The sequence below is a fragment of the Sciurus carolinensis genome, chromosome 15, assembly GCF_902686445.1.
Source record: "Sciurus carolinensis chromosome 15, mSciCar1.2, whole genome shotgun sequence".
NCBI lineage: Eukaryota > Metazoa > Chordata > Mammalia > Rodentia > Sciuridae > Sciurus > Sciurus carolinensis.
The window spans coordinates 3,839,617-3,854,819 of NC_062227.1; the positions used below are offsets into that span (position 1 = coordinate 3,839,617).

Consider the following 15,203-nt stretch of genomic DNA (forward strand, 5'->3'; position numbering starts at 1 on the left):
AGCTCATGAAGCACTAGAGTCCTGGTCCCAACCCCTAGAGGCACTGATTCAGAAGGTCTGGGGTGATTCTGCCCCCCAACCAGGTGTGGGACCTGCTGGCTGAAGGTGACTCGCCTGCTGGATGTGAGGTCCACAGTTGGCTTTGAGCACCTGGTCCAGCCTGCTGTGCGTCTGGCTCTCCCTGAGACTCCAACCCCAAGTGGACGTTTCATTCCTGAAGAGCCCTTGCGTGGAGGGCCCACAGGCTGCTGGGACCGGTGTGCTGCCTGCGACTCAGCTGAAGAGGATGGAGGTTTTCAGCAGTCTGGCTATCCAGCCTCCCTTCCTTTCTTTTCCAGTTCCCATGGAAACAGATTGTGGGGAAAACTGGGCATGGTGCTATCTTTACCCTGTTTTTGGCTATCGGAGGTCTGTTTCCATGGGAACTGAAAGGGAAAGGGGTGGTAGGGGAGTAGCTAGACTGCTTTTAAATCTCAGTGGCAGCCTCCGTCCTCACTGTAATCCCGCTTCGCCCAAGTTTACCTCTGGGCCGGGGGGTCCTTGCAGCTGTGGCTGCGGCCATGACTCATGCGTCCCGGGAGGTGGGCGGAGGAGGAGGAGGAAAGAGGGAGCTCAGAGAATATCTTTGAAAATGCCAGTGACTCCCTTTGCCTCCAGGAAGCCATTTTTAGGTGTTGGTATAAGTTATTTAAATGCCATCTTTAGCTATTATTTCTTGTATGGTTTTATTGAACATAATAACATGTTTTCACTCAAAGGATGTGTGGAGATGAGTCAGTTGACTGGAGTGGGTTTTCTGTGTGGGGAATCCCTGGCGGTGAGTCACTGTGTGTTCACAGTGCTTGGCTGTGTGGCGGGTGGAAGGAGGCTTCCTGGGGGACATGGGAGGCAGGGTCGGCAGGAGCAGTGGGAGGCTCGAGGTAGGTGGGGAGGCTTTCGTCAACGGTAAGGGAAAAGCAGAGCCCACCCATGCTGACCTATGTAAGCGATTATGTGAAGAGGAAAATATTCATTTCTGCTCTGCACGGGCCCAGGATTTAACTCCCTGGGGGCTTAGCCGTGGAGTGGAGTTCACTGGGGCCGGTCACGAGGTTCTCTTCCCGACTCTCCCCTGACTTGGGCAAAGGACAGACATTTCCTCCTCCTGCCCCTTGAAGCCTGGCCGGCCAGCGGCAACCCCACACGCTTCTTCAGGGTTGCATGGCGGCAGGTAGTGGCCCCTGGGCCGTTCCCTACACCCCTCGCTGCCCCAGCCGTTTTCTCAGGGCCCCATTAGGTGTTGGGGAGCCACACATGTGACCACCCAGTTTAGGGAGGACGAGTGCGAGGCTCAGACAGGTGCTCGGAGCTGGCCATCTGGCCTGCGCTCGCCCACAGCTGTGGGATGGCACCAGTGCCCAGGGGCACTGCCCACGTCCCTGTTACCATCCCCACCACCAGCCCCTGGCTACTGGACGTGAGTCTTGTGCATTTCAACGTGTTCTATTTCATGTTTTTGTGAATATGTATTTTTTCTTGAAGACCAAGTGGTTGCGTGGGGGTTTGGTGACTCGGGGGCTGTGTGGGATGTTGGGGACACGGGTTGAGCGCTGGTGAAAAGCAGCCACGGCCCGCTTCCCCGCGAGGACCGTAGTCAGGTGCTCTTCTGTGTCGCTCCAGGGACTGTGTGTGCTTCGCCAGCCCGTGGGAGGGAGGGCGGTGGAGGAGGCCGTTGCCCGTGGAGATGGAGCCTCCTCCCGCTCTTCCTGTCCTCCCTGCTCCTGCCCTCCATCCTGACCTCTCAGGACTCCGGAGGCCCTGGCCTCTACCTGAAGGACTTTGCTGAGATCGGCACTGCAGAGCCGGGATTAAGATAGGTCTGCTCCTATTTGTCGCGACTCCACGGGGAAAGGTTAATAACGAGGGCTGGATTTTGAAGGGAAAGCGAAGAGTTAAAGAAGAAATGGTTTAAATGCAGAGGAGGTCGGCTTTAGGTGGGTGAGGTTCCTGGTGCACTTGGACGGGGAGGCCTGACCCTGGGCAGTGACTTGAACAGGGCCTTCAGGGTCAGATCTGGTGGGTCTAGTTTGCTCTTGTTGCTGGGGCCTTGTGGTTTTCCTCGTGGGGCTCAGGAATCCCTTCACCTGGGTCTAACAATGGATGGAAGAACCAGACCCTCCCCGCGTCTCCAGTGTGTGTGGTGATCACTTTTGCTGGGTCGGGTCCATGGTTCAGAATGGGATAGTGCCTGGAGCCTCTGCAGCCCAGCGACTCAGCAAGTCCCAGCCTGTGCTCCAATCACCAGGCTCTGCATCCTAGGAGGGCTGTCTCTGCATCACTGCTTGGGCTGCTGCAGGTGCCTGTCTGTGGTGCTTTCCCACGAATAACTCATTTGCTTTTGCTGGGTAAGAGCACATACCTAGGCCTCTGTTACCAAGGCAGTCGAGACCAGTCTAATGAGCTCTTTCTGCTTGGCTGGAGGCCTCCAGAGCACCCGGGGCGGGTGTGTGTTGTCCCCTTAGTTGCTGCCAGCAGCCTTCCTTCCCCCGGCTTCTCTGCCCTCTCCACGCTGCTCTGCAGGGCAGATGCACTCTCCACGCCCGCCCCGTCCGGCCTTCCAGGAAGAGAGCGAGACGGTCCTCGTCTGCCTCAGCGTGCGTGGAGTCAGGGCTGCTCAGCCAATGACCCTGTGTGCCCGGGCTACTCCCAAACGCTGCCTTCCTCCTCCAGTGTAGCTACCACCAAGAGCTCGTCTGTCACCCTCTTGGGCCCAGTTGCTGCTGGTGACCTCTGCTGGGGTCAGCAGAGCCACTTCCTGTCATGTCCTTCAGACCCCTGCTGCGATGTCCATCTCTTTGGATTTCTGTGATCGGCTTGAGTTGTTCCTCCAGCTCTGACTGTCTGGACGGAGTGACTCCGGGGATGGCTTTGCCCATTGAATTCCAAGCTGTTCTTGGAAGCCCGCAGCAGAGATTGTCATTTGGCTCTCAGAATCGACAGCGTCTCCCTGATGGGGGCGGAAGCCATGATCTTCGGAGGATGGTGCATAATTAATCACGTGTGTGTCACTTCCGGTCTGACCAGTGAGAAGAGCAGAGAGGTTGAGCAGAGGCGTTGGTTCCAAGAGGCCCTGGGCTGGGTCTCATCTGGGTCTGCTCCTCAGACAGCGGGAAGGTCCTCCTGTCTCCAGAGGTACGCAAGACCTCTCCCCAGTTTTGTCTTAGTGGACATTCAGGCGGCAAGGAGTGCGCCAGAGTGCGCGTTGCTGACCACCTATAGCTGCGTGTAGATGTCGCCAGTGACCTTCAGTGACCTTCAGTGGCACCTGCATTAAACTGAGCATGGCCTCTGTCAGAGCCTTGCAGGCCCAGGTGCCAGGAGACCTCCCTCAGGGGCTCGCTGCTGCCGTCCCTCTGCTTCTGTCACATCTGTCCCCGCAGCGTGGACGTTTCCTTTGGAAGTATCTAAGATAAACCACCCACCTCGAACCGGATATTGAGTTGTGAAAAATTATAAAGTGGAAAGTTTTTTTTTTTTTTTTTTTCCCCCTGAAGGAATATATTTCTCAAAAAATGGATGTGAGCAAACAAGACAGAACTCCTGCCCTGGGGTTCAAGCGCTCCGTGTGTTTGGGTTTACGAGGCAGATGTGGAGTTGGTCTGGAGCTCCGTAAACAAGGAGCCTTTAGGAAACCTTTGCTCATGCCAGCAGCTGAAATCAGGCGGCTCCTCATTTCCGTGGGGGACCTTGGCTGTTTTATTGCTGACCAGTTATTATTAGCTTTTCAAGGCTGGCTGTTCTGCCCGGCACCTCTTGGTATGTGGACAAGTACCGCGTTTTCCTGGGCCTGGGGCCCAGAGTCATCCCTGGGGAAGTGCGTCCAGAGGTCACCTGACGGGTCTGAGCCCATCACAGACACCTGGTGTGGCTGTAGCTTGCACACAGGTGGCTTCAGGAAGAACAGCTACCACTGTCCTGGTCCCTGCACGTCCACTGCCAGCCCAGCGAGATGGTCCGGGCGTTGAGCTCCCCAAAGCCCTGCGCCCCGGCCACTGGATTGCCACCTTGGAGTCTCCCTCTGGGACCTTGTGACAGCTTGAGGAACACATGCGAAGGACTTTAAAAGCCAATGCTTCACAGAGGCGACCAACCAAACCGAAGAGGGTGGAAGAAAGGCAGACTGGACCTGCGTGCGTGTTTTCCAACGAGGAGATGTAGACGTTGGTTGAGTGTATTCAGTCCTTTCTGTTGGCTGCCTTTAAAGTTGGTGTTTCAGTATGAAAACATGAAAAAAATTGAATATCAAGGGATATCAAGAGGCTCTTTTTTCCTTTTAAAGGCAAGTTTCTTTTTTTCATCTCTTCTACCACATTTCATAGCAAATACCACCCCACGCATTTCCTCTAATTTTGTATGCTTTACCCTGTTTCTCCCTGTTGTTAATTTTAGCTGACGTGGAATGATTTTTAAGCTTTGATTTCTATCTATTGAGAACTTTTTTTATTTGTAAAGATCAAGACCAATCAACTGAGGGACCGTGCTGTGTGCCCAGTTGGGTGGGTTAAGACCCGGAAGCGGAGGGTCAGGGTGGATTCTCAGAGACAAGGCTAGCAGTGCCTCTGAGGTAGCTTGTCACACCTGCAGTAACCGGGCTCCCAGACGCAGTGTTTCTACGTGTTCACTCCCTCGATCACAGGGACTCTAGGGGCGGTCATCCTCATTACTTCTGTTTTACAGCTGAGGAAACCGAGCCTCAGGGGAGCATTAGTAACTGTGGAACTCATGCGCAGCCTGGCTGGGACTTGGGCAGAGGGGCTGAGCCGGGCCTGGACTTCTGTCGCTGGCCCATTTGTGCGGAAGTGTGCACTGGAGTGTGTCTTGCGTGGCGTAGGGGTGGGCCCCGTGCTCCAGACCCCGCCAGGTGGAGCTCCTCTGGAGTTTGAGTGCCCCATGGCCACTGGCCTCCCTGCGTCCAGTGCCCCTGATACTCTGTGCAGCGGATGCAGGCAGGAGGCAGCAGATTGAGAAGGCGGCCCAGTTGAGGTGCACACAGGATCAGTGCGGCACGATCAGTCTTCAGGGGTACCTGCTGTCCTCCAGGCCCACGGTCAGGACCAAGGAGGCTAAGCAATGGTGGGAATCTCCTCCAGGGACAGACCGGGCCCAGAAGGTCGGTGCCGAGGGCACGGAGCTGGGTGTGCTTGCTCGCGGACGTCTCTGCAGCACCTAAGATGACGCGTGCCGGCCCACGCCTTCCTGCTGTGCGGAACGAGGAGAGGAAGCTGTCCATGGGGTCCGCAGGCCAGGCTGTGAGTGCACTTTCCCCTGGGGGTATCCTGACTGACCTTTCTCTCTCGTGTCCACGTGGGTGCTGTGGGCATGGCCCCGTTTGGGACGCGGCCAGTGAAAATCATTTTAGTTGTGTTAATCAGCTTTACGTTGCCGTGACCAGAACACCTGGTAAGAACAAGAGGGTGGGAAGTTTATTCTGAGCTGACAGTCAGTTTCAGAGTTGTGGTCCATGATCCACTGACGCCGTTGCTTCGGGCCCAGGGTGAGGCAGAGCGTCATGGCGGAGGGGGTGGCCGGGGGGAAGCTGCTGGGCTCTCTGCAGCCAGGAAGCAGAGGGGAAGGGGCGCAGAGCATTCGCCCAGTGACCCACTCCTCCCCACACCCCCACCTACAGTTACCACCCTTAGTCCCCGTGGGCTACGATGGACCAGTTAGGTCACGGGTCTGGGATCTCATTATTTCGCTCCAGTACTAACGCAGGAGCTTTGGGGGCACACCTCAAATCCAAAGCACAGCACCAGCATCCCTGATTCTCAGGGGGTCAGGAGGTGCATTGTGCCCCTCTCCAGTCCCGCAGGCCCCTCCCTCACTGAGTCAGTTTCTCCCTTTGGCTGATTCGGGTCTGGATCCAGATGCCTGGTTCTGGTCCTCCTCTGGCTTCCCACGGAGCACACGCTCTCTTCCCTGGGCCTCGGGAGCCTCCTCCTTTGCGGAGTGAAAGAAAGGTTCGGGTGACGAGCCACTGGACGTCCTCCTCTCCTGGATCCTTAGGGATTCCCTGGACAGTGATCCTGTCTATTTGGGGAGAGATTCTTTCCCAGCCTGGTGCGAGCTGAACAGCACAGCGTAGGTCCTTCAGACCTTATCGAAGTGGTGTTTGCCAAGGTGATGTTCTGATATAATCGCTGTGCTTCCTGTTTGGTCTCTGAACTGCTGACCGAAAGCAGCCGCTTCCTTATACTGAAGAGCTAGCCAGATCCCATTGAGCTCCCCGCAGCTGGGATGGCTGTGAGATTGGACCACAAAAGCTTCCTGTTGTTTATGTCCCCAGATCCAAGGAAGGAGAAGTAGCGGGAGGAGCTCCCAACGCCCCAGCTCGGCTTTGCGCGGGGCAGGCGGCCTGTTGCTCTGACTGGTTTTGTGTTCAGGCAGATCTGTGCCTGTGCCCCGTGTCCTTCCCTCCTTTGGCCAGGCACACGGCCATGGGAAATGTGCAGACTGGAAGGACCCTGGAGTTTCACGTCCTCTGCAGATAAGGAAATGGGAGCCAGGGTAGGTCAGCCTGGACAACAAGTGACTTGACCAAGTCCCATAGATGGGCAGGATTCCTGCATGGTCTCTCTCTGCCCAGGCTGCCTTGAGGGCAGGGGTCTTGTGGTGGTGGTTGTTTTCTGTTAGAAAATCTTGGGACAGACTGGCTCAACTGTCCATCAGGGCAGAAGGATGCATTGTGGAGAAGGACGCTGATTGTCCACCAGGGTGTCCCTGATTCCAGCCAGTGGGGTAGGTCCTTGGGCTTCGTTCTCCCATTTTCCCTCCCATCTCACTAAAAAGTCCTTGGCCCCCTTGAACTGCTTTCAGCCAGCAGTGGTTGAGACGGTGCGCTAAGCTGGGCAGCACGACTCTCAGAGGGACTCGTTTTTAAGTTCTGTGACAGTCCCCAAATCTGGAGCCACCTCCTGGTTTCTTGGTGCTTCTTTCTCTGCGGAACTTTCCTGGTGGGTAGAGGAGAGGAGATCAGCAGAGCCAGGCCAGGGCCTGGGCTCTGAGTCCCTGCGGCCTGAGCTGCGGCTGGCAGTCTGGCCGTCACCTAGGTAACAGACACTCCGCCTGCCAAACAGTCTGTCCGCAGCGAGAGGAAATAGAATACGAAACTGCAGCGTTGATTCTTTATGCACTCCAGTGTCTTAAATGTTATGTGATTTTTTTTAAAAAAAAGGTGTTTCCCTTCTCCGCTGGGCTTTGGCCTCTGGGCCCGTGTGCCCCTCCTGGGCCCTGCCTCACGCCTGCTGTTTTGACAGTGTGCTTTTGATGAAGCTGTGCTATGAATGCCATCAGTTTTCATTGCCGAGTGATTCCTAGGAGGACTGCATCTCCTCTAAGTTTTCACGAACAACGAGTAACCCAAACACAGTCTACAACTTATCAGCTTCGGTTCTGCGAGTGTTGGTGTTTTTAGAAATGTCCCTTCCTGTGGGGGCGTTTTTCCGTTTGATGTGCTCTATTTCCTTAGTAACTGTTGCTCTGTTATGGGAGGGACTTAATGACATTTTTTCAAGTGCAATATTGAATTAATTTATTTCCTGGTCGGTCCTGCCCATCTTCCCAGTATAAATGGAACATCTGTGCGTGTGTGTGAGTGTGTGTGTGTGTGAAGAGGACGGAGTGCCGGCAGGGCCGTGCTGTGGAGGGGGGCTCTGGACTCGTGGCTCGGGCTGCCTCCGACTCGGGTAAGTCACCTCCTGCTCCCTTCTCTCTTCTTTCCCTGATTCGAGCACCATGGGGCGTTGAGGTCTAGGGATTGACCTGAGCCTCCCAAGTCTCGGGGACTGTGGTTGGAGGGCCACAGTCCAGCGTGGGTCTTGTCCTTCTGCAGACGAGCTGCTGGGCTCGGCTCTTTAACCCCTGCGGACCGAGCTTGCTCCCTGTTGCTGGAGATTTACTTCCATGACCTCTAACAGCCTTCCTGGGGCAGACGGGCCTTGAGTGAAGTGTGAGCACATGGGATCGTGGCTTTGGTCACTCCTGACCTCTTCTACTGGGGGAGGAAGACCCTGCCAGTGGGGGGCACCAGAGCCACACGGAGCGGGGAGCAGCCGCTGGCCCTGGGAGCGGCACGGGCTAGCCTGGGGCTCGGGTGGGTTTGCGAAGGGGGTCTGCTGAGCCCTGCTCTGTACCTGCATCTGCCCTTCTGCTGGGGGCCTGGAGCAGGAGGCTCCTTGAAGCCGCCTTCCCGGGCTCTTCTGCTCACTCACTAGACCTGTCTTCACGAGCAGCCCGGGTACCGGGCACTGGGGACCCAGGAGATTCTGAGGACCAGCCAGTCGCCGGCTGTGTGCTGTTGGCACTTCTGGTCCAGGGCAGAGGAGGGCGAGGGTGACTGGCACACCTGTAGGGAGCCAAGCTATGGGAAGCAGGGAGCTGACCAGACTAGGCTGTGAAGCAGGCTCCAGGCCCAGGCTGGGGATCATGGAGGAACCTCTCGGGGAGGGCAAGTCACAGGCAGGAGGCCCCAGAGCAGAGAGAGCAAGGGCCAGTGGAGTCAGCTTCTCCACCTTCACCTTTCTGAAGGTGCTGCACACATGCCCGGCCCGGCCGCTTGATGCTCAGTCGGCTCACCTCTGCCGACGGGCTGCATCCCTGACACCCTCACTCTGCCCACTGTGGGTCACCTGACCTTCGCTGATGGAACATACTGGGTCCCAGCCCGTTCTGGGAGGGGGTCCCCCCGCTGAGAAGCAGTTCCAGGGTCCCAGCCCTCCCGTGGACTGGCTTCACTTTACCGTCTTGTTCATCAGGATAACTGGATTGTGAAAGGAACGAGGTGGCTTGAGCTCTTCAGTGGAGTCCAGCGTACAACAACCACACAGAGAAAACAAATGAAGTCTAGTATTTGGGGGCACCAAAAGAATCCTAGAAAAGGGCAGAGAGAAAAGAAGATTTTAGGTCAAGGGGTCCTTTGTTGTTATCTGACTGGATAAATTCTGTTCTCTGAAATCGATGACTAGAGTGTACGACAGGAGTTCACTTAAAACGTTGATGTGGCCCGGCGTGGTGGCGCACACGTGTAATCCCGGCCACATGGGAGGCTGAGGCAGGAGGATCGCAAGTTAGAGACCGGCCTCAGCAACTTAGTGAGACCCTGTCTCAAAATGAAAAATAAGAAGGGGGAGGGTATAGTAGTGGTCGAGAGCCCCTTGGTTCAATCCCCAGTCAAAAATAAAAAAATAAAAAGTTGGTGGGAGGTAAGGATGCCAGGCTTATCCACTTAGCGTATCCTCCTGACCCATCTCTGATGTAACAAATGGCAGAGTGTCTTTTTATGTGGCTGAATAATGTCGCATTGTGTACATATGCCACGTTTCCTTTATCCACGCATTCATCATCCCTGATTCTGTACCTTGGCTATTGTGAATGAATGCCCAAAGGAACATGGGAGTACAGGTGTCTTTTTAACATACTGATTTAATTTCCTTCGGATACGTATCCAGAAGTGGGATTGCTGGATCCTGCTAGTTTTCTTTCTAGTTGGTTGAGGATTTCCTTAATGGCTGTACTAATGTGCGTGACAGTTCCCTTTTCTCCAGTCCTCAGCAGCGTCTGCTATGCTTTGACCTTTTGTTAATCGCCATTCGAAATGGGGGGAGAGCATATCTCGCTGTGGTTTTGATTGGCATTTCCTTGATGATCGAAGTTGAGCATTTTCACATCTATGTGGCTGTTTGTAAATCTCACTTTTAGAAATGCCTGTTCAGGCCATTTGTCCATTTTTAGATCAGATTACTTGTGGGTGTTTATTTTTTCCTATTTAGTTGTTTTAATTCCCCTTGTGTCCTGGCTACCAGTCCATCGGCACAGACATCGTTTACAGGTACTTGATCGCATCTGCAGGTTGCCTCTTCACAGGTTGATGGATTCCTTGCCTGCACAGAAGCTTCTTAATTGGATGTAATCTTATTTGTGAACTTTGGCTTTTGTTGCCTGTGCTTTTAGGTCATATTAAAATAATATTTTCCCAGACCAGTGTCTTGAAGTGTTTCTCCTGTGTTTTCTTCTAGGAGTTTCATGGTTTGGGGTCTTATATTTATTCATTTGATCAATTTCAAATATATTTTTTTAATATCATGAGAGATAAGGGTCTAGTTACATTTTTCGGCACATGGATATCCAGCTTTCCCAGCATCACTTATTGAAGAGATTATGCTGTCTCTGATGTGTGTTCTTGGTGCCTCTGTCATAGACCCATTGCCTATAAACTCATGGATTTATTTCTGGATTCTTTGTTCTCTTCCATTCTATGTGTCTATTTTTATGACACTACCATGCTGTTTTGCTCACTATAGCTTTGTAGTATGTTTTGAGGTCAGGTATTGAGATGCTGCCATGTTTGTTTTTTGCTTATGATTGTTTCGCAATTGGATTTGGGGTCTTTTGTGGTTCCATATGAATTTTAGAATTTTTTTTTTCTGTTTCTGTGAAGAATGTCATGATAGTTTGATGGGAATTGCATTAAATCAGTAAATCACTTCAGGTAATGCAGGTCTTTTAACAATATTAATTCTTCCAATCCATGAACATGGGATAGCTTTTCATATTTTTAGTGTCCTCTTCAATATTTTTCACCAGTGCTTTGTAATTTTATTTGTAGAGATCATTCACTTTCTTAAACTTATTCCTCAATGTTTATTTATTCTTTGTAGCCACTGTCAATAGGAATATTCTTTTTTTTTCTTCTTTTATTCTATTATTTTTTCCCTTCCCCCCACCCCTCCCACTCCTCTTTTCCCTCTATACAGTCCTTCCTTCCTCCATTCTTGCCATCCTCCCTAACCCTAATCCTAAACCTAACCCTAACCCTAACACTAACCCCTCCCACCCCCCATTATGTGGCATCATCCACTTATCAGCGAGATCACTCTTCCTTTGGTTTTTTGAGATTGGCTTATCTCACTTAGCACGATATTCTCCAATTTCATCCATTTGCAAATGCCATAATTTTATCATTCTTTATGGCTGAGTAATATTCCATTGTATATATACCACAGTTTCTTTTTTTTTTTTATTGTAAACAAATGGGATACATGTTGTTTCTCTATTTGTACATGGAGTCAAGGCATACCATTTGTGTAATCATAAATTTATATAGGGTAATGTTGTTTGATTTATTCTGTTATTTTTTCCCTCCCCCCCACCCCTCCCACCCCTCCCACCCCTCTTTTCCCTCTATACAGTCCTTCCTTCCTCCATTCTTACCACCCTCCTTATCCCTAACCCTAAACCTAACCCTAATGTGAAGAGAGAGCCTACAGAGTGAGAGAATATCTTTGCCACTCATACTTCAGATAGAGCACTGATTTCCAGAATCTATAAAGAACTCAAAAAACTCTACACCAAGAATACAAATAACCAATCAACAAATGGGCTAAGGAAATGAATAGACACTTCACAGAAGAAGATATACAAGCAATCAACAAACATATGAAAAAATGTTCAACATCTTTAGTAATAAGAGAAATGCAAATCAAAACTACCCTAAGATTTCATCTCACCCCAATTAGAATGGTGATTATCAAGAATACAAGCAACAACAGGTGTTGGCGAGGATGTGGGGAGAAAGGTACACTCATACATTGCTGGTGGGGTTGCAAATTAGTGCAGCCACTCTGGAAAGCAGTGTGGAGATTCCTCAGAAAGCTTGGAATGGAACCACCATTTGACCCAGCTATCCCACTCCTCGGCCTATACCCAAAGGACTTAAAATCAGCATACTACAGAGATACAGCCACATCAATGTTCATTGCTGCTCAATTCACCATAGCCAGATTGTGGAACCAACCTAGATGCCCTTCAGTTGATGAATGGATAAAGAAACTGTGGCATATATATACAATGGAATATTACTCTGCCATGAAGAATGATAAAATTAGGCATTTGCAGGCAAGTGGATGAAATTGGAGAATATCATGCTAAGTGAGATAAGCCAATCTCAAAAAACTAAAGGACGAGTGATCTTGCTGATAAGTGGTCGAGGACATATAATGCGGGGTGGGAGGGGTTAGCATCAGGAATATTCTTGATTTCTTTCTCAGTAAGTTTGTCCTTGGTGTATAAAAATGGTCCTGACTTTTACACGTCAATTTTATATCCTGCAATTGTACTAAATTTGTTTATCAATTCTAATAGTTTTGAGTATCATCTTTAGGTTATCTGCAAACAGGGATAATTTGACTTCGTTTCCAGTTTGACTGCCCTTTCTTTCTTTCTCTGGTCTTACCTCTCTGGATAATACTTCTAACACCATGTTGAGTAAGAATGAAGAAAGTGGTCATCCTTGTCTCATTTATGATCTTAGAGGAAAAGTTTGCAGCTTTTCTCCATTCAATCTGATGTTGTCTGTGGCCTTATATGTCCTTTGTTGTGTTGCGGTGTGTTCCTTCTATACATAATTTGTTGACAGTTTTTCTCATGGAGAGTGTTGAATTTCATCCACAGCTTTTTCTGCTTCCATTGAGATAATTATGTGGTTTCTATCCTTCATTCTGTTGCTGTGGTCGTGTGTATTGATTTGTGTATGGCGAATCATCCTTGTATCCCTGGGAGAAATCCTGCTTGATCATGATTTAAGAATCACTTGGAGAAACTGCTCAATCTAACTCCTGGTTTTTCCTTCCTGAAGTGCTTATGTTGGTGGATATGAACCAAAGATTCCACTTCTTTTTTTATTTTTCAATTTGTTCTTTTTAGATACACTTGACAGTAGAGTGTATTTTGACGTATTATATATATATGGAATATAACTTATTCTAATTTGGATTCCATTCTTGAGGTTGTTCATGATGTGGAATTCTACTGGTGGTGTATTCATATACGAACAAAGGAAAGTTATGTCTGATCCATTCTACTGTCTTTCCTATTCCTATCCCCCCTTCCCTTTATTCCCCTTTATCTAATCCACTGAACTTTTATTCTCTCCGCCCCCAATTGTGTGTTAGTGTCTACGTATCAGAGAGAACATTTGGCCTTTGTTTTTTTGGAATTGGCTTATTTTACTTAGCATGATAGTTTCCAGAATCATCCACTTACAGGCAAATGCCATAATTTTATTCTTCTTTATGGTTGAGTAGTATTCCATTGTGTATATATACCACATTTTCTTTATCCGTTCATGTGTCAAAGGGCACCTAGGTTGGTTCCATAGCTTAGCTATTTTGAATTGAGCTGCTATAAACATTAATATGGCTGTGTCACTGTAGTACACCGATTTTTAGTCCTTTGGGTATATGCCAAGGAGTGGGATAGCTGTGTCAAATAGTGGTTCCATTCCAAGTTTTCTGAGGACTCTCCATCTACTTTCCAAAGTGGTTGCACCAATTTGCAGTCCCATAGGCAGTGTGAATGCACCAAAGAGCCCATTCCAGAGACCTCAGGAACCAGCTTGGAAAATGAACAACGTCTTATAGGTGCACCTGAACTCTGAGTAACTTGGGAAGTACGTTGGAACATTGTGCTCTCCATAGCTGTGGAGGGGTGGCTTCTGTAGTAGTCTGGGGGTAATGGGGAACCCCACCTGTGTTAGTTAGCTTTCTGTCACTATGACAAAATACCTGAGGAACAAACATCTTAAAGGAGGAAAGCGTTATTTTGGCTCACGGTTTTGGAAGTTTTAGTCCCAGGTTGACTGGCCCTATTGCTTTGGGCCTGAGGTGAGGCAGAATATCATGGTGGCAGGAGTGTGTGGCCGGGGAGATGATGACTTACCTTGTGGTAGCCGGGAAGCAAAGAGAGAAGGGAAGGGCCAGGGACAAGATATACCCGCCAGTGACCTGCGTCCTCCCAGCAGGTCCACCTGCTGTGGGCTCCACCACCTCCCAAGAGTCTGCTCCATTATGAACCCAGAATGCACTGATGAGAGCAGAGGCCTCTTGACCCGACCCAGTCACCGCCAGGAGCCCCGCCTCTGGGCACTGCTGCACTGGGGACCGACCCTCAGCACAGGAGCCTTTGGGGGACATCCAGATCCAAACCACAGCAGCCCCGCTCCCCGGGCGGGCTCCCCGAGAGCCCACAAGGGGGTGGCGGCCTGGCTCCGGTGACTTCTCTCTCTGGCTTCTGTGGGTCTGTGAATCTTGATGGCTTTCCAGATGCCCTAGAAAGTGACCTTTCTCTTTTTACTTTCAGCAAGGACAGAGGTGAAGCCCGGAGAGCAGCAGATCAGGACAGGCTGGGCTCCCCCGGAGAGCTGAGCCCGTGGACAATGCTGGCCACGGAGAGGCTGAGCAGGCCTGCGCCCTGAGTGGGACGGCAGGTCTCAGCGGGACAGCTCCTCCACGCCTGGGTCGCCATGGCTTCGACGCTCTGGCTGGACGGCTGACGGGACTGTGCGCCCCGCACGCTGCCGGACTGCGTGCCGTCCTGCCGCCGCCCGCTCTCGGGTGTGGGAGCAGGGCTGGTGGGCGTCAGATGCTCCCGAGCGCTGGACCGGCAGAGCAATGGACTCAGACAGGCTAAGATGGAAGTGACCTGAGGCCTCGCCTGGGCGGCTTCCTTGCGACGGGACAGCTTAAGCGTCGGAGCACACGCTTGACTGGGGAGCAGTATGCAGGAAGCTGGTTTCCAGGCCACAAATGCTTTCACAGGTGAGAACCCGTCCCGCTGAGCCAGAGGCTTCCTGCCGAGGTTTGGCGGGTCGCTCATAGTCCGCCACGGCGGCACGAGGGCTGCTATGGTGACTGAGGTGACGACACAATACTTTGTTCTCTGTCTCTGGCTCAATAGGCATCGGAACCAGCACCTGACATGGGATGAGTCTGGTTTTGTGGAAAGCACTCTGCCGGGCTGGTGGGCTTCCCCTAGGCCCCTCTCCAAGAAAGTATGTCACTGGCAGAGGATGTATGGGGGATTTTTTTTTTTTTCCCCCAAAATGGAACTAGGAAAACTCTCCAAAGGGAAAAAGTTAATTGCTGCTGAGTAACCGCCCCCCCCCCCGCCCCCCCCCCCCCCGCCCCCCCCCCCCCCCCCCCCCGTCCATCTTGGGTTTGCTTCCCCGGGGTTATTTCTGTGCCGATGGTGGCGGAGCGCGGGCCCGACTTGGCAGAGCTCAGCTGCAGTCTGCATCGCTCTCTTACAAAGGAGCTCGGACGGAGCTGGACATCACAAGTGAATGTTGATTTGCCCCCTGGCTGCCAGTTTGCACATTTTGCAGGGAACCACTG

The 15,203-nt window shown here is 51.5% G+C and overlaps 1 protein-coding gene across 8 annotated transcripts in view; it reads left to right on the forward strand.

Annotated features, from left to right (window-relative positions):
• Ldlrad4 (low density lipoprotein receptor class A domain containing 4) overlaps positions 1–15,203 on the forward strand; it is a 357,460-nt gene that overhangs the window by 120,528 nt on the left and 221,729 nt on the right. For 6 of the 8 annotated variants that reach the window (XM_047526198.1, XM_047526191.1, XM_047526196.1 and 3 more), the window contains one exon: positions 14,170–14,627. In XM_047526198.1, coding sequence (XP_047382154.1) covers positions 14,588–14,627 — 40 coding nt within the window. In that variant the 5' untranslated portion in view covers positions 14,170–14,587. Of the gene's footprint in view, positions 1–5,264; positions 5,289–7,602; positions 7,722–14,169; positions 14,628–15,203 lie in introns of those variants that run through there. The other 2 variants (XM_047526197.1, XM_047526195.1) reach the window with 2 other exon arrangements.